The 26,438-nt window shown below is 44.2% G+C and overlaps 3 protein-coding genes across 15 annotated transcripts; all 3 read left to right on the top strand.

Moving 5' to 3' along the window:
- The first annotated feature begins 205 nt into the window (after positions 1-205).
- Positions 206-6,454, top strand: LOC117135515 (nucleoporin NUP188 homolog). The gene is made up of 8 exons (XM_033295766.1): positions 206-335; positions 401-1,638; positions 1,711-1,820; positions 1,880-2,844; positions 2,901-4,971; positions 5,033-5,187; positions 5,254-5,467; positions 5,528-6,454. Exons 1-8 carry the CDS (start codon positions 310-312, stop codon positions 6,356-6,358), a joined length of 5,610 nt encoding a protein of 1,869 aa, XP_033151657.1. The 5' UTR covers positions 206-309; the 3' UTR covers positions 6,359-6,454.
- A 93-nt stretch (positions 6,455-6,547) lies between these two features.
- On the top strand, positions 6,548-15,639 carry LOC117135517 (glutaminase liver isoform, mitochondrial). Of its 10 annotated transcripts, none has more exons than XM_033295770.1 (7): positions 6,550-7,195; positions 10,260-10,366; positions 12,551-12,580; positions 13,127-13,366; positions 13,429-13,802; positions 13,879-14,909; positions 15,057-15,639. In XM_033295770.1, exons 1-7 carry the CDS (start codon positions 7,001-7,003, stop codon positions 15,228-15,230), a joined length of 2,151 nt encoding a protein of 716 aa, XP_033151661.1. In that variant the 5' UTR covers positions 6,550-7,000; the 3' UTR covers positions 15,231-15,639. The 10 variants fall into 10 exon arrangements, with proteins under 10 accessions (XP_033151658.1, XP_033151661.1, XP_033151663.1 ...); XM_033295776.1 differs by lacking the exon at positions 6,550-7,195 and adding an exon at positions 9,899-9,988; XM_033295772.1 differs by lacking the exon at positions 12,551-12,580 and having other exon boundaries at positions 6,552-7,195.
- A 570-nt stretch (positions 15,640-16,209) lies between these two features.
- LOC117137149 (transmembrane ascorbate ferrireductase 1) lies at positions 16,210-26,412 on the top strand. Of its 4 annotated transcripts, none has more exons than XM_033298456.1 (6): positions 16,210-16,518; positions 18,440-18,599; positions 25,231-25,454; positions 25,518-25,740; positions 25,797-25,961; positions 26,027-26,412. In XM_033298456.1, the coding sequence occupies exons 2-6, from the start codon at positions 18,481-18,483 to the stop codon at positions 26,166-26,168; spliced, it is 873 nt and encodes a 290-aa protein (XP_033154347.1). In that variant the 5' UTR covers positions 16,210-16,518; positions 18,440-18,480; the 3' UTR covers positions 26,169-26,412. The 4 variants fall into 4 exon arrangements, with proteins under 4 accessions (XP_033154347.1, XP_033154349.1, XP_033154350.1 ...); XM_033298458.1 differs by lacking the exons at positions 16,210-16,518; positions 18,440-18,599 and adding exons at positions 20,634-20,719; positions 21,186-21,434; XM_033298459.1 differs by lacking the exons at positions 16,210-16,518; positions 18,440-18,599 and adding exons at positions 20,657-20,674; positions 21,186-21,434.
- Positions 26,413-26,438: the final 26 nt, after the last annotated feature.

The raw sequence follows: 26,438 nt of genomic DNA, 5'->3' as shown, positions 1-26,438 counted from the left end.
GATAAGCTATCATCAGATCTAAAACTTCATACCTTGATTTAAGTAAAATTTAGTAAGCTAAAGAAAATGTATAAAGTAATTTTATAATTATATTATACCTTGAGTGCGCACTGTATCACAATTTTCAAACTGGCTTTTTAAAACAGGAACTATCGTTTTATCGATACACCTTCGGTGCTACCAGCTGATTGTCCCGGCATTTTGTTGTGCTAGGTGGCAACTCCAATGCCGCGAATTTGCGCGTGGAACAGAATATATTTGTTATTAAATAATTTTTTATCGTAGTTGTTAAGAAAGAGGGACTAGACAATGCCTGCGGTGGAAAAGAGCGTGATGTGAGTTCATTCAGTGTGACAATATCGAATAATGACTAAATTAAATCCTACGATTTGCCATGTAGCACCGACTGGAAGCGCCTGTGGCCGATGGTCTCGGGAATCCACTATGAGACGCCACAAGATACTGTACGCGAGGAGCTGATGAACGTGGCTTCTGAATTGCAGGCTGGAGTGCTTCAATTTAAGCCCAAGAATGCCTCCAACCTCGAGCTGGGCACTTTGCTCAAAGAGAAAAAGCAGGAAAAGCTGCTGCCCTTCACCGAACGACTGCAGGACCTGTTGGATCTAGAATCCGCCCAGTGTTGGGAAATCCTGTGTTACTACCTCACGCAGGAGTACCGTGGATCGGCGAGTCTCCTTACTCAACTGATCTCTACCGAAACGAATATGGCCAAACTGCACGAGGACATACGACATTACTACTCCCTGGAACGCATGGTTGTCCTCAAGATTGTTAAGAATCTTATCGTCTTCCACCGGGTACCGAATCATCCCTATCACCAGGAGTATCGCGCCGTGATCGAAAAGATAACCATCCCCCGCCTTAGAGATTCATACCTAGACCAACTGGAGAGCTTGATTAGCGAAGTGCCACCCAGGAAGCTAATCGCGGGAGAATGCTTCCACTCTGCGGAACGCTTAGTTGCATGGTCGGAGCGAAACGCTCGTGAGATCAACGAGGTTCTGCACATCCTTCTGGTGCTAGCGGAACACCTGCCCATGGGGTTGGAGCAGATAAAGAGAATATTTGCCGCCTGCAAGCAACACTCCTTCGGAAAGATGCAAAGTTATCTGAATGACACCCAACCTTACCATCTGGAGATTTCTCGAAGCCTTTCATACTCAGAGCTGATGTTAATTCTAAAGTGCCTGGACTTTGAGAAGCCCGAGAAGCATTTGGATCTAATTGAAAAACTTATAGAGGATCTACAGGTGGACATTGCCAGTATGTACCACAGACCAGAGCACGGACCTTTGCTCCTAGCGTGGATGCTGCTTCGCTTGCGAGGCACCAACGATGCCGACGATGCCTCCAGCTTGCTTCGCTGTCGGCAGCTGGGCAAGCGAGCCGTGGATCTTAAGTGTTTTGTCCAACTGCACCTAATTGCCAGGCATTCTATGTTCGCCGATGACTCTATGCTGTCACGCATTGTGCGAAAAACCATATACAACCAGCTTGGATATCTGTGCAACCTCTTTGACGGCGATGGCAGCTGCGCTCGGTATGAGGGCATTTACGAATTGCTCTGCGAACTTGTCTCATGGCCCCACTTAGCTAAAGACTTTTGCAGTCGGGAAGGTCAGTATCATATAATCAAAAGATCTAAACAGAAAAAAATAGTTTCAAACCAATAACTTTATATTTATCTAGATGATGGTCCGTGTTCGCTATACAAAACTCTATTAGAGAACTTCCCCCTAGAATTAACACATCTGTCCAAACTGGCAATGTCACTGACAAAAGCGGGACAAGGCAACTATGTAAGCCATTACTCGTATACTGAAAGGCATCAGTTTAAATTATTCTGCCAATCTTTCAGGTCAAGAGTCAAATAGAAGCTTTGCCCATATTGGCTCTTCGTTACGATGAAAGTCAGCACAAACTCAGAGAAGTGGACACAAATGAATTCGAGCTCCTGGCCAGCGTGCAACCATTTCCGCGAATTGATTTTACCATACCCGCAGGAACTAGTTGCACAGCCATCGAACATCCGTCCGGCTGCTTTATGCACTTTCGTGTTCCGGTAAACTACTTTGACGCGCTGCACCACGAAATCAACTGTCTGCTAGGCGAGACGGGTCACATGCATGGTGACTTTGAATCGAGCGAGCGCATACGCAATGTAGAAGCTGGTTTAAGATTTCTGGAAAGTGTTGTGAAGCTCAGTCAATCGATATCCGGCATCAGCGCCGAAATGGTGCATCCTACCGAGATGTGCGTTGATCTGCTGCACACGTTCAAAAACGTTCAATGCCCACCAGTTGGACTTTTGTCCAGCTGTCTGAATGTTTGCACTGCGCTGCTGCCGTTGGTAGACGAGGAGATCTTTTCACGGATAAGCAACCTACACATCTTGCCGACAGTAAGCCCGGGATCTCAATGCGACTTCATAATGTATGCCAATGCCAATGAAGTGGGTTTTGAGTCGCGCTTTTTAGGCTCCGTCATTGATAATGTGGAGAAGAAAAGGGAGCGGTACGAATTCTTGCTTTCTTATATAGGGTTCCTGCGAGCGTACTCCAACCTGAAACGGAATCGCCTAATCCAGATGGAGATTCCCGGCCTTATATTCCTGTTAAGGGATGTTTTCCCGCACGTGCACACCTGGCACTTTAACTCTCAAGTGGAGAGAAACAAGATCTACTTCGAGATTCTTAGCTTTATATGCGACATCCTGGACTTGTTTAACACTACTAAAAACCCTAACTGCCAGCAAAGCGAACTTTTGGTAAAGGTGTGCGTCTATTCCCTTCTAAACTTGGAAAATGGTCTGATTCTTTTGAGGTAAGAGCTACCGTAACTCCAACTAAGAATAAATTTAAATAATAATTATATTTCAGATTTGTGGGTGTGGGCAATTCTTATGTCCAGTACACCATGGAACTAGAGACAAATTGGATGCAGCAGCAACCTCACGGGTTAATGATGTTGGTCCGTCTATCCATGCGTATCCTGATGCAGTTACTGCGCCTTAAGGAAGAGGTATATGGAAACACTGAAACCCTTTCCCCGCTGGAGGCGTTGATATACACACAACCCAAACAGCGTGATACTCTGCGGATCATACCTACAGTATGCAGTTACATGAGCAACATATTTGATAGATGGCTACCGATTCTGTCTTGCCGCCTGCTGAAGAGAATCGCTCTCCAGTTCAATATGTCTCTCTTGGCCTGTCTGGATATGGAGGCTGATCAAATCCGATTGACGTTTATGCAGAAGTTGCCTGATGAGCTAGAAAGTGATTCCATAAAGATAGCCATCCTTGAGCTGGTGGACGCATGCATTGCCAAGCAACCGGGTGTTACCGAGGCATTTTTCAAGGTTAACTATGACCTTGATAAACGTTCCCGTTCATTTTTCAGTAAGGATTGTGTTCCCAATATTGGCGAGAGTATTGTCACTTATATGAGAGACTTTCTGGACGCCCTTCAAGTGGATCCACTAACCATTCAACAGGCCTTGCCCGCTAAGATCATGACCATCTTCCACTCAATGTGGAAACATAATCTGCAAATGCTAGTGAATGATCTAGTGAAGGATAAACAGTTTTGGCAGAAGCTCTGCTCGCCGCTCTTTTCCGAGCTTCAGCCAAATTTACGAATCTACACTCAGCTTCTAAATATTATATCTATTGAAGTCTATACAGGAACTGGAACCGATACCGCTTTGCTTGACGTCCTGAATAAGTTCTTTGAACAGAAATACTTTGGACCTTGGCTTAATTACGTTTTTAACATGCCCAAGGTTCCGGCTGAAAAAAATTCGAGTTCTTCCGACCATTTGCCAGACTGGATCTGTTGCCTGCAGGCTTTTAAGGATCTAATTGTAATTTTGCTAAAGAAACAGCCAAAGTTCGTGACCATACCCGACTCGCAGTTCAAGCTAATGGCGCAGAAGTGTTTGGTTGTCCTGGTTGATCGCTCAAATTATTTGGAGGACATGCGACCGTTCATCATACTGGCTGAACTGTATGTGTTCATCTTACTCGAATTTAAGCACGCGTATACAGACAGTTTAGAGGAGGAACAGAAACTAATGGACCTACTGTTGCAACTGATGAACCGTATTTGCTCGTGCTATGAGGATCAGCACGTAAGGGCCAAAGAGGCATGCCTGGCCATTGTGACCAAGTGCACACATCTATACACAGACCTTCTTATCAGGGACTCGTCCATAGCCTTACGTTTTCTCAACTCAGTCGTAGGCATCATCTGCAGCGAACTGCAGCACATGGAGAACTCGGTGAGCCTGGAAAAACCGCAATGCCTCAATAATTCGGACAGTTCCGACAGCAAGACATCCACCAACTCACTTATTCTCTGCCTGAATTTGCTAAAGGCTGTCGCTACCATATTCCACGACGATGGTCCTGGAAACTGGGATCTGCCATTTGTGTCGGTGCGTTTGTTTCAACGGCTCGTGCGCTGCGTGTCTCGAACCCTTCCATTGTTTAGCAAACAAGTTCTAAGTGTGCAGCTGCTGGATGTGCTCATTGTATTTGCCAAGGGCCACTGCTCAGTTGAGTTTCTGCATTGCGATGTGGGAGAATACTTGTGGCTGAAACTGTTGCCTCCCAGTGAACTTTTGCAGTCTAAACATGAGTTCACTAAGACGACGGCTGCGGATGTAGAAGGTTGGACCGTAGAGCAGTGGTGGCCTGTATACGCCAGAGGTATTGAGCTCGTTACCATCATTTACGAGAAGCACAAGAAGTGCTTTCTACAAGATGTTTTTCAATTTGTGGGCATTCATGCTGTTTTCCTGGAGGATGCATTGTTATTGAGCAAGCAATCCTTGGAACCGTCAGCCATGCACTTAATTAAGGCTGCTGTTAGCTTAGTAGCCAGTTTGACGGAGCACCACAAAGAGTGGAGGCAAGACAACGATCTGTCGCTTGCTAACCTAATGGTGGGTTCTGTTTTAGTTTTTAAACTAAATAATATTTTAATCGCTTACTTGAAATCCACAGCGTGCAGTTCAGAGTTTGCTGTGCCACTGCTCATCTTTGTTTCATCAGCAAAAAAATTTAAAGTGTCTTCTGGCTGGTCGACGCTCGCAGCTGGAAATCCTGCGCAGCACAGAGGCTCTAATCGTTGACGATGAACTTATCTCCGCCTGCAATGAGTGAGTTGCCTTGAATAATGGTGTTATACTAGACTAAACATATCCATTTTATCCATTTTATAACAGCCTCACGGATATAATAATTTCTTGCGTTAAAGCCTTGCTTAGATTTAGTCCAGATTTAATGGAACTACTGTGCTGCAGTGCATATGAGCCCTCCAAACACTCAGTCTTACTAGACGTCAAGTTTGGTGCACCTAAGTTGAACGAAGAGAACTTGACGCTTACATTTGGAATCGTCCTCAACTTGGTAAACATATACGTGAAGGCCTTGAATATGGTATGTATATGCGACATTATAAGTGTGTATATTCTATTCTCATTCCATTGAAATCATCAGCAAAATCATGGCTTCAGTGAGGTGCCACTAAACTCACTGCCCAACGTGGAGCATTCCGGGGGCAACGATGATGCTGATGTTTGTGTAGGCAATCAAACCAACCGCACCTTCTCTAAATCTCTGACCACTGCATCGATTTCAACCGGAAGCTGTCCAGCTAGTGAGTTGCTCTCCAACATGGACGGCCAGCTTTGTTTGCTTGCCTTGGAGCATCTGCTCATGCTGGTCGCTTCGCAAGCCATCTGTATAATTCGCTCACCGAACCTCGAAACGCTCTGGAAGCAAATCGTGCGTCGGGACATCAGCAACGAGCTGTTAATCTTCAACGAGTTCGTGCGCCGCAAGGTGATATTAGACTACAAAGAGAACCGTAGTCCCTGGATACGACGAAAACACGGGCTCTGTAAACTGAAGTGCGTGGACCCAGTGAGGAGTTCAAGCAGTTCTTCCCGCAGCTCAGAAATTGTGCGCCGCAGCAACACAAATAACGAACTGCGTGTTAATGTCGTACGCAGACTGCATCTGCAGCAACAGCAGCGAACTCCTCCACCGCACAATTTTGACATGAGCAGCGATCTGAGTCCCATTGCGGCGATTCAAGATGCAACCATGTCGACGAGCTCGGATCATAGAGATGGCCGAAAGCGTTTGTATCCCGCTCAACAGGCGGGCGACGCCTTCTTGGAGGACGAACTGGCCGCCATCGAACTGCAACACTTTCCACCGCCCACAGAGCCTGTGTATTGTGAATTGTCGCAGGTTCAAGTGGTGGAGGAGGACTACCTCCATTTGATGTCGGCTCTCTTTAATGTATTGCCCCACTGCGACTGAGCTGCTAGCCCTTCGATTGTAAAGTACTTCATGGATTTAAAAATAAAGTATGTAGACATAAAACAAAACAGTGCGGCTAATTTTTGTTATCACAGATAGAATGATTTTTAATAAAAACAGCCAATTGAACAAATAAATTTCCATGTAATAAAGGCAATTCCTTGATTCCCAGTGTATAAAACTAATTTGCACAGTTGTGCTAATGACGTCACTGGCTTAGACGGGCCCCCGGCAACGTCATCATCCTCTCTTTTGGGAGAGAACTACCACCATTGGAAGTGGTAGTGTCTCCCCCGCCTTGAAACTCTGCCCCAAAGAAACAGAGGCAGAGAGAGAGAGAGCGCTGCTATTTATGCTTACTCACAACCCAAGAAGTAATCACCGCTGCTTTGGACGCCGCCAACGTTTTTGCGGCAGCGTTGAGCTGATTATGAGCTTTCTGCTTTTGGCATTTTAGTACCCAGCGATTGGTAAAAGAGGACGCATGTGCAGACAACGGAGCGGATACGCAACGTGAACGTGAACGAAGACATCAAGTACGAGCATTAAGGTTTACCCCAGTTAGGCATCCGATAATCCGTGAATCAGAGAGACCATCGTCGTCATTAGGGCAACCAATTAGCCAAGTCAGTGATTGTGATAATGCTTAAAGGTGTTCCCACGCTAGCCGGTCGAAACCTTCGTCTCCTGACGACCCAGGCACAGGTGCTGCTCCATCAACGCGCCAAGGCGTCCGCCGTCGAGCCCGTCGAGGATTTCGACCAAGAGACAGATCTCTTGAAGCGCGCCAAGTTTGGACACACGGGTAAACAGCTGCAGCAGAAAATTATCAATGAGGTAAGTTTCTGCGGAGCATTTGAAACGCGGGGGGTGGTTGGCCGAAAAACAGCTGACTAAGTTCGTTTTTTTTGGGCCTAAATTTCGCTCGACTATTGATTTTTCATGTGCTATCCACAAAAGCGAACGCATAATCCGCACATATGCGCAGAATACTGGCGGCAAGCACAAACAGTTTTTCCAAAATCCAAAAATAGATCTCAAAACTTAAACAAAAACCGAGATATGGACTCTGGCCTGGAAGTGATTTTGGGCACGTAAGGGCGTATGACTTTCTTTGCAGCCTGACAACGCTGAATTTTTTGCTGAAGACGCCGCGCATTAGTTTAATTAGATAAATGCCAGGCGCAGCGTGACTGACGCAATATCCAGATAACACACCCACTGTCCTGCCTCTGCCAAAAAAAAAAAAAAAAACCAAAGGAAAGAAAAGATAATTGAGTTTATCTTATCGCATCTGTGATTGCGGCGACTAGACTACCGGGCGAACTAATTGTGAAATTATCATGACAAATTTTCGGGGGCTAGGCGCTAATCAGGTGCAAATCAACTGACACACTCATCCTTAATCCCCAAATACCACATGTCACATGTGGAACTCCCAATTCAGCAGCACTCGCTGTCAACAAGTTTATTATTTAATGATTATTTAATGTCAAAAAATCAGACGACGGCGAGACGCTGACCGAGACATTGAAACAATGATGGCGAGATTGGAAATGGGAGTCGAGATGGTTATAAAAGCCTGCTTATTTATTAATCTTTGGCTCGTGAAACAATCAAACAAATATATATGTATATTCGAATACACTCAGAAAAAGGCGTGTTATGTATGAGTTTCATTTTCTTTGATATATGGTTTATTTCCGGCAAGACAATCTTAATCTTATTCATTAGAACTAAAATCTTATCAACATGAAATGATAATTTATGTAACTTTGATAGGAAAAACTTGTCTGTGCTATTTTTAAACTCTATTGTACTTTGTTATGGAGTCTGGTTAAAATTAGGTACTTTCTTATCGGTAGCTTATTACAATCTTATCCCACACAAAGGACAAAAAGCAAATAAACATCCCACTTTATGTCATAAATCGCATTTATGTCAAATCCAATGTATACACAATTCTTTAAAACGCAGTATACTTTATTTAAATTTTTCTTTGAGTATAACTCAGAAATTTTTTTGCAGTGTATGTGATTCACAGACTCTTGAAGTGTTAAAGTCACGCGAAACTGTCACCCGAAAATAAATAGTGTAAACGTGAGCATGGCAACACAAAAACACACATTTATGAACAAATAAAGTCGGAGGTGGTAATTCAAGCGGAAATAATTATGGATCGGAATAAAGCTGGCGAAGATTTGGCAAAAGTCCATCACTAGTCGAAATGTTTGCGCTGCTTTTGTTGCCATGGGAGAAATAGAAATGAAAGAGCACACATTCATAAATATTTAGCATACCGTGCGTACATATGTACATATTAATATTCTAGCTGCCACAACAGTAAAACCCAGCCCCTCCCCCCTCACTTCCCATCACGCACATGGTCGCTGGAGAAAATTGGAGAGGAGAAAAATAAGAGAGTTAGTTTGTTCTTAGGCAAACAAATGGATATTTCATGAACTTTGCCAATTTTATTCAAATTCTCTAAGGTATTTCGCGATTTAAAGAAATATGCAGAAATTAGCGAGGAAGTTTCTAGATCAAATACATTTCTTTCTAGGAAATAACCCATTAACCCATGAATAATTGAGAGCGATAAAATGTAAAATATGTATATTTTATGCGCGCGATAAAGAGCGCTTATCAGTTACTTAAGGGCCTTCCGTAAGAATCATTAAGTTAAGCCTTGTTTAATTTAATTATAGTTTTAAAAGCTTAAAAGTTTATTACAACAATAAATTATATTTAGAGGATCATACTAGTAAAAAAATTACTTTACCCTAATGTAATCATTATATTGAAAGCCGAATTGCGTAGAAAATAATCGAACGCTGTGAGAAATGATATAAAAAAATGATTTTTTGGTGCACAAAATGGGTTTCTCATATCCCCGGAATGTTTCCCTCTGATAATTATAATCTGCATTTCCGCGCGAATTGTGCGTCAATGTTCCGTCGGCTTTGGTATCCAAATTCGAAAGGTGCCAAAGTCCCACGCTAATGTGACAGGCCCCTTGAACGGAACTTGTTTGCTCAATATCTTATTCTTTTTATTTTTACGGTGTTGTTTTTGTTGAACGAGATACATACGCGCCACATGACTTTCTTTCGCTTAAATAGGTGTTTAATAATATGCAAATAAGCAGCGAGTGCGAAAAACGCTTAACAATGAAAACAGATTTGGGAGGCAAAGATTTACCCTTTCCGAGAACAAGAAACAAAGTTATAACAGGGATTTGGGCACGTGCAAACAACTGAAGCTGTATATTTCCACAAGATTGCAATGAGAAATATATAAAGTTGCTGGAATATTTCCAATCAATTTAATTTGAAAGGAACTGAAGAACAGCACAAAGACATCTGCTTCGCTGATGTCATGCGGTTAGGTAATCCAATCCAATAGTACTTAGGATCGAAGGCAGGACAGTATTCAGTTACACTAATGAATGATTTCGATTTCTCCATTAACGAAAATATAAATGCTGTGGGCAAAATAAGTAGGCTGTGCCCAATATGTATTCCAAATCAATAATGTGCAATAAGTTGGCATTGCAAATATAAGGCAAAAGAAAAACAAACAGAAGATCATAGAATCAAAGGATTGATTATGATAGCTATTACCATCCTTGTAAGCACCAAAAGTGTTGCCGATTTTCGGGGATCTCACAAATGTTTGGATAGACCAACCCCTTCTTTCTATAAAAGGTGCTCGTGAATGGCATATGGCCATTATTTGCACTTCGAACCAGTTGCGGTATACACTGGATATACCTTCGAAATATGCTAGTACGTGCCATTAAGTTCGGTTTTTGACATAACTGGGAAAACGTGATGCGAACAGAGAGTTTCCGACCTAAACAATCGGCTGTAATATACAACGAATACCTTTTACATTTCAGAAAAAACTGCGCGCTCCACCGCTTATGAACTTGGTGTTTGCCAATCGGAAGTTGTCCTTCTACGATACCAGTTCCACGCCCAAGACCAAAGAGGATAATGCCAAGCTGTGAGTACACCATCGACATATGACCTCTGACCCTGTACATTTTCACCGTCAATATTACATTCTACACCGCAAAACAATCCAGAGCACATAGCACTTGCACAACTAACTGCATGCAATCGTCCAATTGGGATTGCATAATATTTGATCCACTCATTTGCACCTTGCTCGTCTGTGGTTGCTGTACTTACCCACTATTTCCCACGTGGCCATAACCAAATGGGTCAACAGTTTAGCTGCTGCCAGGCTGCACTTTATGTACCAATGATCCATTTTTAGATCGACTGCAGTTTGCATTGCTATTCTTAGTTCGGAAAATATTGTTTTGAAAACAACAACCGAAATCGTTGACACACACAATTAACAATCCGTACGGCAAAGTCCAAAGAAATTGCGAAAAATATTTTGATGGCACTTTTTGGGGTAAACACATTTGCGAGATCCCCTTTTGTTTCAAGTAGAACCGGGGGATATTATGGGGCTCGGTGCTCCAAGTTGGGAGGTATCTGCCCCGATACCACGCGCTAATTGCCGGCAATCTCAGGCGCATAGAAATAAATTAACATACGTTTATTAAACGAAGATAAAAATCGAATTCGCTCGCTCTTTTCGGGTCTGCTGAATGATTTACATACATACTCGTATGTATTGGCTTTTGATGTATGATGTTGGCGAACTATAAAACCATTGGCCGTTCGCCGACTGGTCTCATTTTGGCGGCGACGGGCCGCAAGTTTGCACAGTGAAAGAGCAGGATACACCTTATCGGAATGATGGGCGATCGTAGTTGGAACCTGCTGCAGTATGCCACCGAGAAGGCGCCACTCCCACTGGACGGCTACACCGCCGAGGAGGCGGCCGAGTTCAAGGACAGCATCAGGCAGAAGATCGTGGACGATCTGAAGTCCATGACGGGCGAGGAGCTGATAGAGCTGGTCAAGCAGAATGCCGCCAAGGTGGAGGAGGAGAAGGTGGAGATTCCGGCCACGGAACCCCTATCCGGCACCGAGGAGGGCAAGGAGCGAGTGCAGGATGATGCGGATCTCATAGATGCCGGCATCATAGCCGAAATGGTAGCCGGACTGTGCACCAAAAGCCAAAAGGAGACGTTCATCAAGGTGATAACGAAGTATATCAGGTAAATGTGAATCACCCGGAGACGTGCCCACCGCCTTATCGGAATCAAAGAAACGGGGTTCCGCCGCGTGACGTCCACCTCCTTATCGGTTTCGGAGTGGTGCCCATGTAAATATCGGATCCATAGAACGCCAGACAATGGCCAGTGCCATTATAATGCTATAAATCCAGTCATATCTGCTCCGCGGTTGTGTGTGCTCGTGCGGGCTTTGTGTGTGTGTGTGTGTGTAGAGAAAAAGGAGTTAATTAATTTATTTTATTGGCAATAACATGATTTAGAAATTAGCACATTCCGGCCCTGCGCTGCTCTCCGTGGCCCGTACTCTCCACCACCGCTAACCGCTCTCCGATCTCCGGTCGTCTATCCGTATGGCTATCTAAGTGCTCCGTTCGCTGGGAGCAGCAAAAATCACACTTTCCGCTAATGTATAAAATGCCAGCGCGCTTACTGTTGTTCCCATTAAACTTGCAACAGCTCGGCGCTCAAGTCAAGGCGATCCGAGTTCGAAATCCAGTATAGAAAATACAAATCGATACAAAACAGCCAAAGACATCGAATATCACGTATACGCCGTGATGGTGCAAACAACTGAAATGGAGGCGCTGAAGCGCCAGAGTGAGGACGGGGAGACCAAGGAGCGGGAGGAGAACTATAGGCGCGGCAAGGAGCAGGAGACCACGGAGACGGCGGCCATCATAGAGGAGATTATCGAGGGCATCTCGCTGCAGAATCGTCGCGGCACCATAGTGCGTACTATTTCCGCGATAATCAGGTAAAAATAGTGCCGGAAAGTGCAGCCCAAACATACAGTCAGGGGCAGGGACAAAATACATATATATTCATAGTATATCCGAGAGGATCGTAAAAATAGACTGTGCACATTACACACCCCATATCTATATGACACACCCACAACCCCTATATAAGTATATAACTATGCCAAAACGAAAATTGCGTTGATTGACGCTCATTACACGCTCATTTATGGCCAACATATGGAAATCTAACTAACAATTGCTGTCTGATCATCCTGTTTATCACTCTTTTAGCAGTCAGAGACGCCACTATTCGATGCGGCCGTGAGTAATCGATTCAACTGTTCTGTTTTTTGTACACTCCCCCAGTAGAATTTGAATCAGTTGCCATGCTACATACACCATAAACCAAACGATCTCTTAATCAAGCCCAACTCGACTAAATTGGAGTTGATTGTGGTCAGCGCGAAATGATTTCCCGAATTGATAGTTCCGAAAAAAGCCCCAATTAATCAAGTCGGCCAACCATGGAGGAAGATCTATATTTAGAGAAGTCCAACTGGATCTGTGCAGTTTTTTTTTTGGCCGCGCTGCATTAGATGTCTGTGAGCCAATTAGCACTTTGACTTCAGCGCCAGTTGGCTAAAGACAAACCCCCCGTTAAAATTCCGCCTACCGCCTCTACACCCCTTAGTAGTAACAGTATTTTGTATTTGTGAATTTTTGACTTGCTTTTCCACACACGCATGCTAAAATTCAGTCGGGGATCGCCGCTCAATTAGCAGGTGCCCCAAACCCAATTGCTTTTCTGCGGCTTCGAAACTATTTCGCTAATTTCCCCCCACTAACTGCTTGTATTTCTATTCACAGCCATCGCGAGCAGGAGCAGCGAAATGCGGAGGATGTGCTATTCGACATGTTCGCCAGCGAGGAGACGGGCCTCATCTCGATGGGCAAGTTCCTGGCCGGGCTAAAGACCACCGGTATTCGCCGGAACGATCCGCGAGTGCGAGAACTGATGGACAACTTGAAGAAAGTGCACAAGCTGAATAACTACGAGACGGGTTCTTCGGCGGAAACTCAGCATCTCAATCGGGAGACCTTTAAGGCGTAAGTTATTGCCTTAATCATTGCAATCGTAGTGTTGTCATGGTAATCCTTATCGTATTCAGTGTGGTGGCCCCCAATATTGTGCTGATTGCCAAGGCCTTCCGGCAGCAATTCGTGATCCCCGACTTTACGAGTTTCGTCAAGGACATCGAGGACATTTACAATCGCTGCAAGACCAACACTTTGGGCAAGTTGGCCGACTACATTCCCCAGCTGGCTCGCTATAATCCCGATTCCTGGGGCCTGAGCATCTGCACCATTGATGGTCAGCGCTTCTCCATCGGCGATGTGGATGTGCCCTTCACACTCCAGAGTTGCAGCAAGCCACTGACCTACGCCATTGCCCTGGAGAAACTGGGTCCCAAGGTCGTGCACTCGTATGTGGGCCAGGAGCCTAGTGGCAGGAACTTTAACGAACTTGTCCTAGATCAGAACAGTAAGTTGGAAACCAACTAATAACTATGATGTTCTCGATGTGTATTTATCGGAATTATTATATTGTGTCTCCACAGAAAAGCCACACAATCCGATGATCAACGCTGGTGCCATTCTGACCTGCTCCCTGATGAACGCCCTGGTCAAGCCGGACATGACCTCCGCTGAGATCTTCGACTACACCATGTCCTGGTTCAAGCGGCTGTCCGGCGGAGAGTATATCGGCTTTAATAACGCCGTATTCCTGTCCGAACGCGAGGCTGCCGATAGGAACTACGCCCTGGGCTTCTACATGCGGGAGAACAAGTGCTTCCCCAAGCGCACCAATCTTAAGGAGGTGATGGACTTCTACTTCCAGTGCTGCTCCATGGAGACCAACTGCGAGGCAATGTCCGTGATCGCGGCCAGTTTGGCCAATGGTGGCATCTGCCCCACCACCGAGGAGAAGGTGTTCCGGCCGGAGGTAATCCGGGATGTGCTCTCGATCATGCACTCATGCGGCACATACGACTACTCCGGACAGTTCGCCTTCAAGGTGGGTCTGCCAGCCAAGTCTGGAGTGAGTGGCGGCATGATGCTGGTCATCCCCAACGTAATGGGCATCTTTGCCTGGTCCCCGCCCTTGGATCACTTGGGTAATACAGTGAGAGGACTACAGTTTTGTGAGGAGCTGGTCTCCATGTTCAATTTCCATCGCTACGACAACCTGAAGCATCTGTCCAACAAGAAGGATCCGCGGAAGCACCGCTACGAGACCAAGGGTCTGTCCATCGTGAATCTGCTCTTTTCAGCTGCCAGCGGCGATGTTACGGCCTTGCGGCGTCATCGTCTCTCCGGAATGGATATCACCCTGGCCGACTACGATGGTCGCACTGCCCTCCATTTGGCTGCCTCCGAGGGACACCTGGAGTGCGTCAAGTTCCTGCTGGAACAGTGTCATGTACCCCACAACCCCAAGGATCGCTGGGGAAATCTGCCCGTGGATGAGGCAGAGAACTTCGGCCACAGCCACGTGGTGGAGTTCCTCCGCTCCTGGTCGGAGAAGGCCGACCAGTCCAGCGAGGAGTGCAAACCAGAAGCGGTGACCAGCAAGACACAAGCGGATGAGGTCAGTTCAAGTTCAAATTCAAGTTCAAGTCCAGGTTCAAGTCCAGGTTCAAGTCCATGTGCAAGTTTGTCGACGGAGGACCTTTTGGGGCAAAATTCAAGGATTCTAAATGACTTTCTCAAGCTGAATTCCAATTTCACCTTCCAGGAAATCTGCAGCACAAGCGACCTGGAGACCAGTCCGACAACCAGTCCCATTCCCACTCCCGTGGAATCCGGATCCAGGGCAGGATCAGGACGTTCCAGCCCGGTGCCATCGGATGCGGGCAGCACGGCGAGCGCCGGCAGCAGCATCGATGACAAAACCAAGCCGGGACTATAAGCGTACAGAGATCCAGGATCCCAGCAGAATCTCTCTGACTAAATTATTCGCACAACATTTTAGTTTATATATGATGTATTAGATTAAAGTTAAGAGTACCCGAAATACCATCAGTCCACGCTGCTTGGTTAGTCCTATATAATTTGTAGTAGTCATCCCACGTGCAAGTCGTGGTCCTTCGAGGCGGATCCACTGCACGAGCGGCATTTGTACTTGTACTTGGTAGCGCTTAGTTAGCCACAAGAATTCCATGTTATCCTACGAAACAATGACAATAATCTTTACGGATATCTAACTTACCCACACAACTGGGGTCTGTGACCCGCCTACATGTATTGCATTCGTACTTGTCAATTGATATTTGTATGCGTTTGAATGTGTATTAAAAATCCCGTTTGAAAAGATCATATGTAAGTTCGGATATATTTACTTGATAGCAATTGAATATATACATGTTTAGCTGAAAACGCACAAAATATATGGCATATCGTTACTTAATGGGTCTTTTGAGGTTGGAAGATTATACATGATGTATAATAATAATAATAAATAAAAGATGTTTACTTACAAATTTTCTAATAAACAATCGTAATTATACCTTTTTAATCATTAAATTCAAATTTTTAAAATACTTTAACTCTCTATTTTTATTCAATCCTTTTTTAAACGGTGTTTCAAAAATTAAATTAAATTATATTGATATTTTTAAACAAACCATAAAAATTAGAATCGATTCATTGGCAATCCTTCTGTGTTTCAAAATCGATGCATTTAATTCCAACACTTACATCAATCAATTTATTCTACATTTAATGTAAATAACACGTTCCCCTCTACACGTATTTGCTATAAACTTTAAAAGCCGAACGTATTTTACACGAAGCCACTAGACACGAAGCTGGATTATAGCAGCATTATGGCATGTCGTCGGTTAGTTTTCCCAGTGCCGCATGGCTCAGTTCGTTCGCAGCATTCGTGGAGTTCGGACGTGGGTGTGTTATTGACTCGCAGCGTTTGTGTTCCGTGCCGGTTTGTTTGCGGAGTTTCCATCATCCGTCAGCAGCTCCCTTGCAGGCCGCACCATCTCCGCCGGAGGAGGGATGCACTCCGTTCGCGTTCGGGCAGATGAATTAATTGTGGAAAATTGTTAAATTCCAGCTCGTTGAAGCGGCCGCAAATCCAATTAAGCGCATACAGCATTCGCGTAGAGTTTGTGCATAATAGAGTAATTAAGTTTTCATTGAAAAGGGTTTTTGACACCGCACCGCACACGCCACACGAACTTGGGGTAGGTTCACATTTTGCCGCAAAGACAGCAAATCGAGAGTGGCAAGAACAACAGGAGCATCGTTTCCGTTTCCGCTTTGCTAGCTGGTTTCTCATATAAGAGTGCATAAAACACACAGATTTCGCCAGACCCAAATCGGATTATTAAGTCCCCGCCACAAAAGGATGTCTGTTGTGGGAAGACTAGGCATCCCAGGCAGTCTCCATGCCAACCCATTCCGTCTCCTAGGCCCCGATTTCTGCATTCCCCCCCTCTACATTGACAATCTCTCTGCACAAGTCGCTGCATATCCGGGCCTCGAAATATTTGGAGCCCTTCTTTTGTGAGTGGATTTTTGGCCGCTCGCTTTGTTTGTTTGCTTCATTTGGCGCAGCAATGGGCAGCGTCAGCAGCTGCGGGATTGCATAATGTCCAGCTTCCTCTCCAGAAAGTAGCCCAAAGCGATTGGGGACTGGGAAGTGGGTCTGCCATCTGGGAACAACAAGATCTCAAATCTAATAGGAAATTCTTGATTATTGTTTTGGGGACAAGCACTTAGGAGGTTCGAAAAGCTTTTGAAGCGCCAGATAATTAGTTCATATTAATTAAAGAACAAATCACACAATGTAGAATTGATAATAGAATTTCATGGTGGGTAAAAACTCAATAATTAACAAAATTTAAAAAATAAATAAATAAATTTTATAATTTATAATAATGTATCCAACTGATCCATATGCTATGCTACCTAGGCAATATAATTGGTTACAAATTATTACTTTGTATTTATATTACTTTGTCTTTATTTTAACTATTTATTTAGCTAGAAAGACATTATTTACATACTTATTACAAAGTTAAAATAATCTTCAGAATATTATTCAAAGTAATTAGCCTTTATAACTTTGAGAACTTCACCTTGCTCCGCCCAAAAGAGTAAATCAAATGACTGAGGGCGAGAGCCTTTGGTGATTCCAATCAAAACCGAACTGCATGCACCTACAACCCGAACATGTCTCTCTCTCATTTACTAATAATACCCTTAAGTTGGGACCTGTATAATCAGCATAATCCAGGCAGAGGGAATGTCAATCCCCATCGTCCAGTTCCGTGGGAACTGGACACATGTGTGTGTGTGTGGGGATAGGGACAGTGGGCTATGCAAACGACTCGCAGGAATTTCGGAATGGAGGGGCGGACTGTGGTTGCCGGTTGACTGGTTGACTGGTTGGCTGGGCAAAGGAAGTTGGCTTCGGCATCAGCAAATGCCAGGCATTGATGTGTCCATCAAGTGTCTCTGCATCGGGTTCAACGAACCCCCAAGAACTAGAACGTCCGATAATAATTGATTGGTGGGAAAGCAGGAAAAGGGCGCCGAACGAAAGAACCCACACACATTCTCAGCAGGAGTATCTGAAGTATCTGGAGTATCTTCGACTTGACGGGCGACGTGAATCGGAAATTGGCGCTCTCTGCAGAACGCATTCGGACGTGTGATGAGCCAATTTCACACATGGTAGAGGCGGCGGAAAAAATACACGAAATCCGCAAGACAAAAAAAAACAAACAGAGAGCGAGCCAAGTGCAATGCCCTGGACTTCAGTTGACGCTGCACTTTTGCCACCTTGTGGAGTCGCCAAAAATAAATGCCAAAAGCCATTTCCACTTCCCGCCATGAAAAGCGACTTCCCCGCTTATAATGCTTCGTTCTCTTCCCATTCGAAAGGCCCATATATTGTACAGAACTATATATAAAGACTTATGCCGGCGCCGCCATTCATCAACAGATGAGACCTACACCCCCTATTATTATGCAGAGTTGCGGATGTGGAATCAGAAACTGAATCTGAATCGGAATCCTGCTGCTGTTCTGTTGTTCTCTCTATTAAAATGCCACATTTAAATGCCCAGCCTCATAAATGTTTCTCTTCTCGCAATGCAGCCAGTCAGCGGAGCAGAGGCATCAAAATTGATTGCTTTCACATGGACACGAACTCGGTGAGTCCCCTCCCGCCGATGGAGGAGGCCATGGACAGGGTCAGCGAGAAGTCGCCCCCGGGAACTCCCAATGGCATCGAGATGCCCCCGCCGCCGGATGAAAAGTGAGTTGAGCCAAAAATAGACCGTAAATCTGTGTAAAGTCTGTTGCTTTAAATATTAAAACAGCTCTTATATAGAATGAAGTGTGATATAGATGGTCAAAGATTGCCTGCCACTGAAAATCTTAAGAAACATTAAGTTAAAAGTTCATCAGTTCAGGGTTAAGTGTTAAATTTATTACTTTTGTAATAATAGGAGCAAAATTTCAAATTATACAAGAAGCTTTTAGAATAGTTACGCAGCTTTATGGAATTATATTTCTTAATATGAAGATACTTAATTGCTACTTCATTTACATTTAAATATTATTCAAGAAAATTTACATTTTCTCGGCTATATTTTAAAATTCCCAAATTCTCAGCCGCTCGACCAATCAATCCCCCATGCCCAGCTAATCAACACAATTTAGTCAACAGATTCCCCAACACATTTGTTTATCAATATTTAAGTAAATTGTGTCACTTATGCATAGCAAATTCGAGGCAGGCACAAGAACATAGAGACCAATTTCCCCACAGACCAATTTGGAGCTCTTGTCTAGCCGGCAATTGGCCTTGCCCATCTCCTATGCGATGCTCATCTGCCGGTTGGAAGCTCTAACTTGGGATGAGATATGATATGTAAAGCATGAAAAGACTTAGATAGCCGGCCATTCGTACGCCTGCTTTAATCGATTTTAATGGCACCACGCGGCGTATGTGTAATATTTACATGAAATAGTGCCCGGGCACGTCAGGAATTGCCCCAAAGACTAATTATGGTAACAATGACGGTGAACGGCAAATGTCGACGCCTACACACCCTTTCAGGAGGTCGAGTTTATTTTTACGCGCCAATTTCCTAATTCACGTATCTTTGAAAGTCGTAAATTTTATTTTAATGCGACCTCGTTGCAAATCACACAAAGAGCCGGACACATCCTTCCTGTAACCCGTACAGGCCCACAAATTCAACAGTTGATCGCGTGCGCCCAACTCACATAGTAACTGGCCGTAAACATTCCGCCCGCAATCCTCCATTCTCCCGCGTCCTTTGGCCATGTCCTTGTCCAATTTCTGGCACGAAGCTCGGTAAGCTTCGAGTAATTACTGGTATTTTTCCTTCTCTTTCCGAGGACTCAACCTTTTCGCCGCCTCGTTTTCATTTCATTTTCATTTGATTTCCAGTAATTTTTGGGCGAGGTGCCCGAACAATACCCACTTGGCTTATGGGCTCCAAGGAGCCGGAATAATGACCCAAAGTCCGAGGGTGTGTTTGTTGTCTTTGCGGGAAAGTAGGAGTGGGCATGAGCAATGAGGTAGATGAATGTGGATGAGGTTCTCCCTTACTCCCGCTCCACGACCAATTGCTGACCCAGTATTTCGCTGGGAATTAGTGGAAGCTTCGCTTCCATAAATATTTGATTGATTCAAGCTGCTGCTGGCAGGTGTTTTGATTGATACTCCTATTTGCTTATTTATTTATAGACACGGAGTATGTTGACAAACAGGTGTCCACTAATTAGTTTCAGCATGTAGTTAGCAGACTATTTCTGTCTTTACTTAAAGATGAAAAAGTTATTCCTTATCTCAGTGCCATTTAATTCTGATGACAGTTTCCAGTCAGATGATGAACTGGTCTATCTTTTATCTTAACTTTATTTGCCCCTAATCTCAAGAGCTCAAGTAGCAGCCTTTTAGACCACAGATTGCATAATACAAGGTCGAGTCGGAAAGAAACCGAGCTATAAATCTCGCTAATTAAAAAAAAGTTAGGTAAATAATTAACACAGATTTTTAAATTCAAATTTCTGTTCATGGTTTGCTTCCTTGCTGAGCTGCTCGGTTGATGTCTCGGCGACATCGATCCTCCAATGGTTCCCTTCTCTGCTTTTACACACAATTGGTTCCGTTGCCTGCTTAAAAGCTTGGGATCAGTTCATGTCTCCGCTAAAATATCGGTGTGAAGAATGCCCATAGGATCTAAAACCCAGCTCGATTTTTTAGCTCCATAAAGCTTCGAGCAGAAAATTGAAATAAATTTTCAGTTGCCTCTAGCTGATCGCCGCGATCTGATCGTCGTTACACTTCATTTGATAGTAAAATTCAGTGAATTAATTGAGGATTTTCGTGCGGTTGTTTGTGTTAGTGCGGCTGTTAACAAAAGGAGCTATATAAACAAAAGCATAGAGAAATTGAACATAAAAAAAAAATCACTTTTTTATTTAAAGTGCTTTGTTTATGCCCAACTTGTGTGCCACTTTTCAAAATTTTTTGGGTGCCTTTAACACGCTACTTGTGGATCGGCCACTTTCTTTGACTAAAAAGTACTTTTTTCGCGTTGTTAGGCGAACATCAAATTTGCATCTATACAATCCCGCCTTGATTAAATTCGATGTGAACCTGCGGCCCCTTACATGAGCACATGAATAGATAACGAACCGAATCCGTCACTGTTTTGGGATCGCTTTTTGGCCTCGTGTGATTGACAAATTAACGCATTCAGCTCGATTAGCATCTGTATCCAAACTGGAAAAGTTCTATTAGCGATTAGCGATCCCATAGCCAGACTTCGGTTCTCAATTGTCTCTCGATTGTGGCATTTTACAGAACCGATATAGAAGCACAATTACGGGGAAAGCGACCTTTAGTTGGGCCATCCCAGATATATTGTATATATATATATATACACCTATATAGAGCCGATCCGTGACGCACCGCCCAGCGATTCTACGTCTAGTGGGTGGCGGTGACAGCGTGAGCAAGAAAAACCCAACAAATTTCGGCCCAAATAGCAACACTTGGCTAAATGCGAGATCGCCACTTGGCCAAAATGCCGCGTGGAGGAACGACAACATCGTAAGTCCCAAAATCGAACCAGAAAACCAACCCCCAGGGCCAGACTTTAGACATAATATAAGCAAATTGCGTGTTGTTCTCGAGTGTATTTATTTAATTTAAACAATTGCCGCTTGTGGAGAAAAGTACTTCGATCGTACAAGGGTACATATGTTAAGTGATAGTGTCAGGTTGTTGTAGCGCGAATTCGATTGTATCTGCAAGATACAATTTCAAGCACACATGTACACATGTATGTGTGGGGGTTCAGCTCGGATTATTGGATCGTACCCGCACTCCCTCGAGAGATCGCTTCAATTAAACAAGCCGCGACATCGACGTCGTCTCTAAACAAATGCCAGACATTGTACTATAAAGCAACCCCCCGCAGCATCGAATCGTATCAGATCGGCTTGGATCAGACCAGTATATACATATATAGTATGCCGTACGAGTACTTCGTCATAATCAACCCGCAGGATACGCAGAAGTGTGTTCGAGTGTTCGAGTGATTTTCAGCCATGCGTGCGACAGCAAATTTTTTAATTTGCCTCGATCCGCAGACTTTTAATTGTGCATTCCGCGTCAGCTCGTTACTTGTTACATCTGATGGTTTCTTTAATTGAATTGTGCCCTGGCTTCCTGCTACCATTCCTCTGCCACTAGGTTTTCCCATATATTCAGCTTTTCAGCGGTAGCATTGCTCCACTTTTATTACTGCACAAGTAAATCAAGCTATAGGCATAATTAGCCTGGTTATATAGAGGCCTTCGTAGCAGCTCTGGTTTCCCTATCATCTGATTAGTTCACCTTTTTGTAGATCCACTCGCAGTTGGACATCCCGCAGTCATGGTCATCATAATCTCCATCACATGACCGAGATAAGATGTTCTCTAAATGTATCCCACTCTAGTTTCACGAGAAGAGTTTGCTTATCTGCTGATAAGAAATGTAAAGGGCTTAGACTTGACTAAACACATTATATCTGTAAAATATAATAATATTTTAAACTTGATGCTCGCGGAAAGCAAATCAAATTTGCATATCTAAGATAGGATAAGATAAGATTTTGATTTAGATATTGTTTTCATTAAGTTTTTGGCCAGAATTAAAGTGAGTTTATACATTAAATATATAACATTTAAATCCCATAAATTAAGACATAAAATGTTACTGCTTTTCAGTAGGCTTTTCCAACTACTTGCATTTTATAATAATTTTGTAGTCATAAATAATCCCTGAATCAATCGTCGTGATTTTCTCGGCTTATATTTGGACAAATAATGCATTAATTTGCATTTGCTAAATGACTGCTGGAATTGGCTGATTACGCTGCAAATCCGATGCGCTTTCTCTGTTTTTCCCACCTCCCATTTGCAGTGGGTGCCACCTCCAAGTCAATAGCCTCTCATCCACGATGACCCATTAGCCATGTGTGGCTGCACCTAGGCCAAAAACCCGGCTCACTTAGTCTGGCTCAGACTGAGGCTGAAGTTTAGGTTCAGGTTCAGGTTCAGATTCGAATACATAAAACAGGTGGCGGCCAAGAAACGAGTTTTCCATAAAACGAAAAGCCTTTAGCGAAAATTTCTCAGCGCAGCGGGCAAATGAAAAGTGAAAGAGATACAAATGTGCAGCTAAAAGATACAGATACATTTGCAGACACACCGCACACTGGTGTGGGCTTGTTTTCCAACAATCTGCGGCAAGTGAAATGTGTGTTAAAGCAAACAGCCACTGCAGCCACTAGAGCTCCCCCTCCACCATCCTCATCCCCCTGCAATGTGTTGATAGCTAAATGCCTGCCCCAACCGCACTACCAATCCCAAACCCATAACCATACCCATACCCATTCCCAAGCCCAAACCCAGACGCAGCTGCAGCCACATCGACATCCACACTCACGTCCACCGCGGCGGAGGAGTGCAACTTGTGGCAGACACACTCGTTCATTGACACCGCCATCGGATGCACAGCAAGAAACATGATCAATGATCGTCATTAATCTATTTTAAAGGCAGAAACATTCGTCTATGAACAAACAGAACGAATTTCTTATCTTCAATTAAAACTATCTCGATCTAATCAGTACATAAATAATTCAATCATCTTTGATGTGAAAGTATGAAAGGCTATTTGTTAGCAAACTTTTTTGGCACTATGGATATTCGCTATGGTTAATCCCTTGAATTGTTTTTTAATTATAATTTTATTTATTTGATTTTACTTCTGAATATAAATAGCTTAAAAATTTAATTAATTTAATGCATGACAACTCATATAACCCACAGAAAGTTTAGCCCTCCAACTGACAGCGCATATAAATCGCCTTTTTTATTTTTATTTTTGAAAATCTATTAAGAAAATCACATCAAGAAAGGATCAAGCCCTTGTCTACAATATAAACCAAGTTTAAATGGAAAATACCCGATCCCGAATTATAAGATCATATTTTAAAAAATTCAATTTTAAATTTCATAAAAATTAAACGATCGAATATATTTAGCAATCCCAGTTGAGTTCCCGCATTTTCTCCGAGTGCCTCCGATCTTTGGGCACCCAGTGCCACGCCGATCTCGCTCCGCCGTGTCCGATGCGGCAAGTCCGTTGCAGTTGCACTCCGCGGATAGTGTCGCATGTAAATTGGAGCAGCATCGACGGTGCCCCATGGCATTATCTTCACAATGCAGTGATGCAAGTGTCGTGAAAGCGAGAGCGATGTCTGGTAATTCGATTCGCTTTTGCTTTCATTATCACAACAGGGGGCTCGCACTATTAATTTAAATAATCGCTTTGTTTACACACTCGATACTTTGTTGCGCCAATGGATTTCGGAATTTCAAACGAAACCAAGGAGCTGCACTTGGCGATGATTAGGCGGTTGGTTGGCGGCCAGCAATGCGTCCAATTGCGCCGAGTGCACAATGTTTCTACTCCAGTTTGTCTGCAGGCCGTTAACTTTCGAAAGATCAACAGATGGCTTTGGTTTGGCACCCCATTGTGTTTTTCTGGGACTTCTCCCACTGCACTGCACTGATGGATGATGGATCATACGGATCTTTGTGCTATGCGGCTGGATGAGATCATTGCGCCCATCATGAGCCATCGAAATTGTATGTCATACGATCTCGCACGACAAGTGATGAAATTGATATGACAGACAGGCCGCAATTGGGTGGAAACAATACACTTCTGACTCCATTACCCTTTCCCCAGCTGTCAAAATCATGCGATAGGATAAACATTTTTCCAAATCATCTACACCAAATACAAACCAAAAATTCCAGGACAAGTGGACCAGAGTTACTCCACGCTTTGGGGAAGATTGGATATTTGCTAGGCAAATTAGATAATTGCGATTTCTCTTAAGCCCACTGTAATCCCACTTGATCCATCTATCCATCTGTTGTCCATCAATTAAGTCGATTAGCAGCACATTCAACCCGCAATTAGCGTAATCTCTTGAGAATCTCTGGTAGAATCTCCATAATTCGAAGGCAGTCCCTCGGAATCATCATAAATTGTGTTTAATGAGGGCAAACCTACATACCCCAGATTGTAGTTGCACTAGCTTCTATCCCTAGAAGTCAGAATCTGTAAATTTCTTGTAATCCTAGAAATATATGATATATACTGGTTATGGTTTTAAATACAATCACATCGAAGTATGAAACCCATTGACGGACCCTTTATTGATGAACTGAATCGCTTGTTCTTTCATCGACCCAACTTCATGAAAACTCGGACTAAAAAGTAATTGTTTAATTTCTATATCATATGCTATCATGGATTATCCTATGCTCCTATCTCGTTACAGGCGCTATGAGGAGGATCCAGATAATGCCTGGAACTGCTGCTCCTGGTGCGAGTACTTGCTGATCGTCATCCTGTCCACGATCCTGCTGGTGGGCGTGCTGGTGCTGACCCTCTTCTGGGTGATGTTCTACCGCGATGGCTTCGCCTGGTCGGAGAGTCCCAAGCAGCAGTTCAATCTGCATCCCATCCTCATGATCGCTGGCTTCGTCACGCTCTCCGGATTTTGTAAGCCCATCCCAATTGTTCAGATGTACCTATCTTAATCTTATGTGATATACTCACAATTAGCCATCTTGATCTACCGTCTGTGCCGCTGCGTGAAGCAAATCTATGTGAAGCTGATCCACATGTTCTTTCACGCCGTGGCCATTCCGTGCATCGCCCTGGGTTTCATATCCGTCTTCGCTTCCCACGACGCGTTGCATAAGGTCAACTTCTATAGCCTCCACTCGTGGCTGGGCTTCGTGACAATGGGCATGTTCGTGCTCCAGTTTGTGATCGGCTTCTTCAGGTGGGTCTCCACAACTCGGTGTCCTAATCCGGCATATTAATCAGCATCTTCTATAGCTTTCTGGTAATGCTGTGCTGTGAGAACAAGACCTACAGCTGCCGCTCGGCCATGGTGCCCATCCACGCCAGCTTGGGACTGGCCAACTTCTGGCTGGCCATTGCCTCATCCGTCACGGGACTGATCGAGAAGGAGCGCGAGACCGTCAACGAGGTGGGCGTGAGGTATGACTAGTTTGGTAATTTAAGCTTTGAAATCAGTGGTTAATTGGTTCGTAATATCTTTACAGCAGTGAGAACAAGCTGGTGGAGCATTACATCACCAGTGCCATCGGTGTCACCCTGATCTTCATCGGCATCATCGTCACCTTTGCGGTGCGGCGTTCCAATGCGCCCGCCTCGGCGAAGGTCTACGTCACGGAGCGCATTTAGACGGGCCGTACGGCTCGTCAGAGTCTCCGCCGCCGGAATTGGTCCACGGCCAGGAGGGGAAGCGAGTCGCAGCAGGTGTACCCGAGGATTCCGGAAATCGGTGACTTGGACTGGACTTGGGGAAACGGACCGGCGGTGTCCTTTCGCCAGGCTTAGCGCACAGAGACCACGCTTCTGCAACTCTATCCGAACCCTTTGTAACCTTTTATATGCCAAATTAAATCCACTTCATACACTTAGACTACTCCATATGGCTCTAATCAAAACCTT

The sequence above is a fragment of the Drosophila mauritiana genome, chromosome 2R (assembly GCF_004382145.1).
Source record: "Drosophila mauritiana strain mau12 chromosome 2R, ASM438214v1, whole genome shotgun sequence".
NCBI classification, from domain to species: domain Eukaryota; kingdom Metazoa; phylum Arthropoda; class Insecta; order Diptera; family Drosophilidae; genus Drosophila; species Drosophila mauritiana.
The sequence above is the reverse complement of the archived record's forward strand: the minus strand, read 5'-3'. Positions and strand labels throughout refer to the sequence as shown.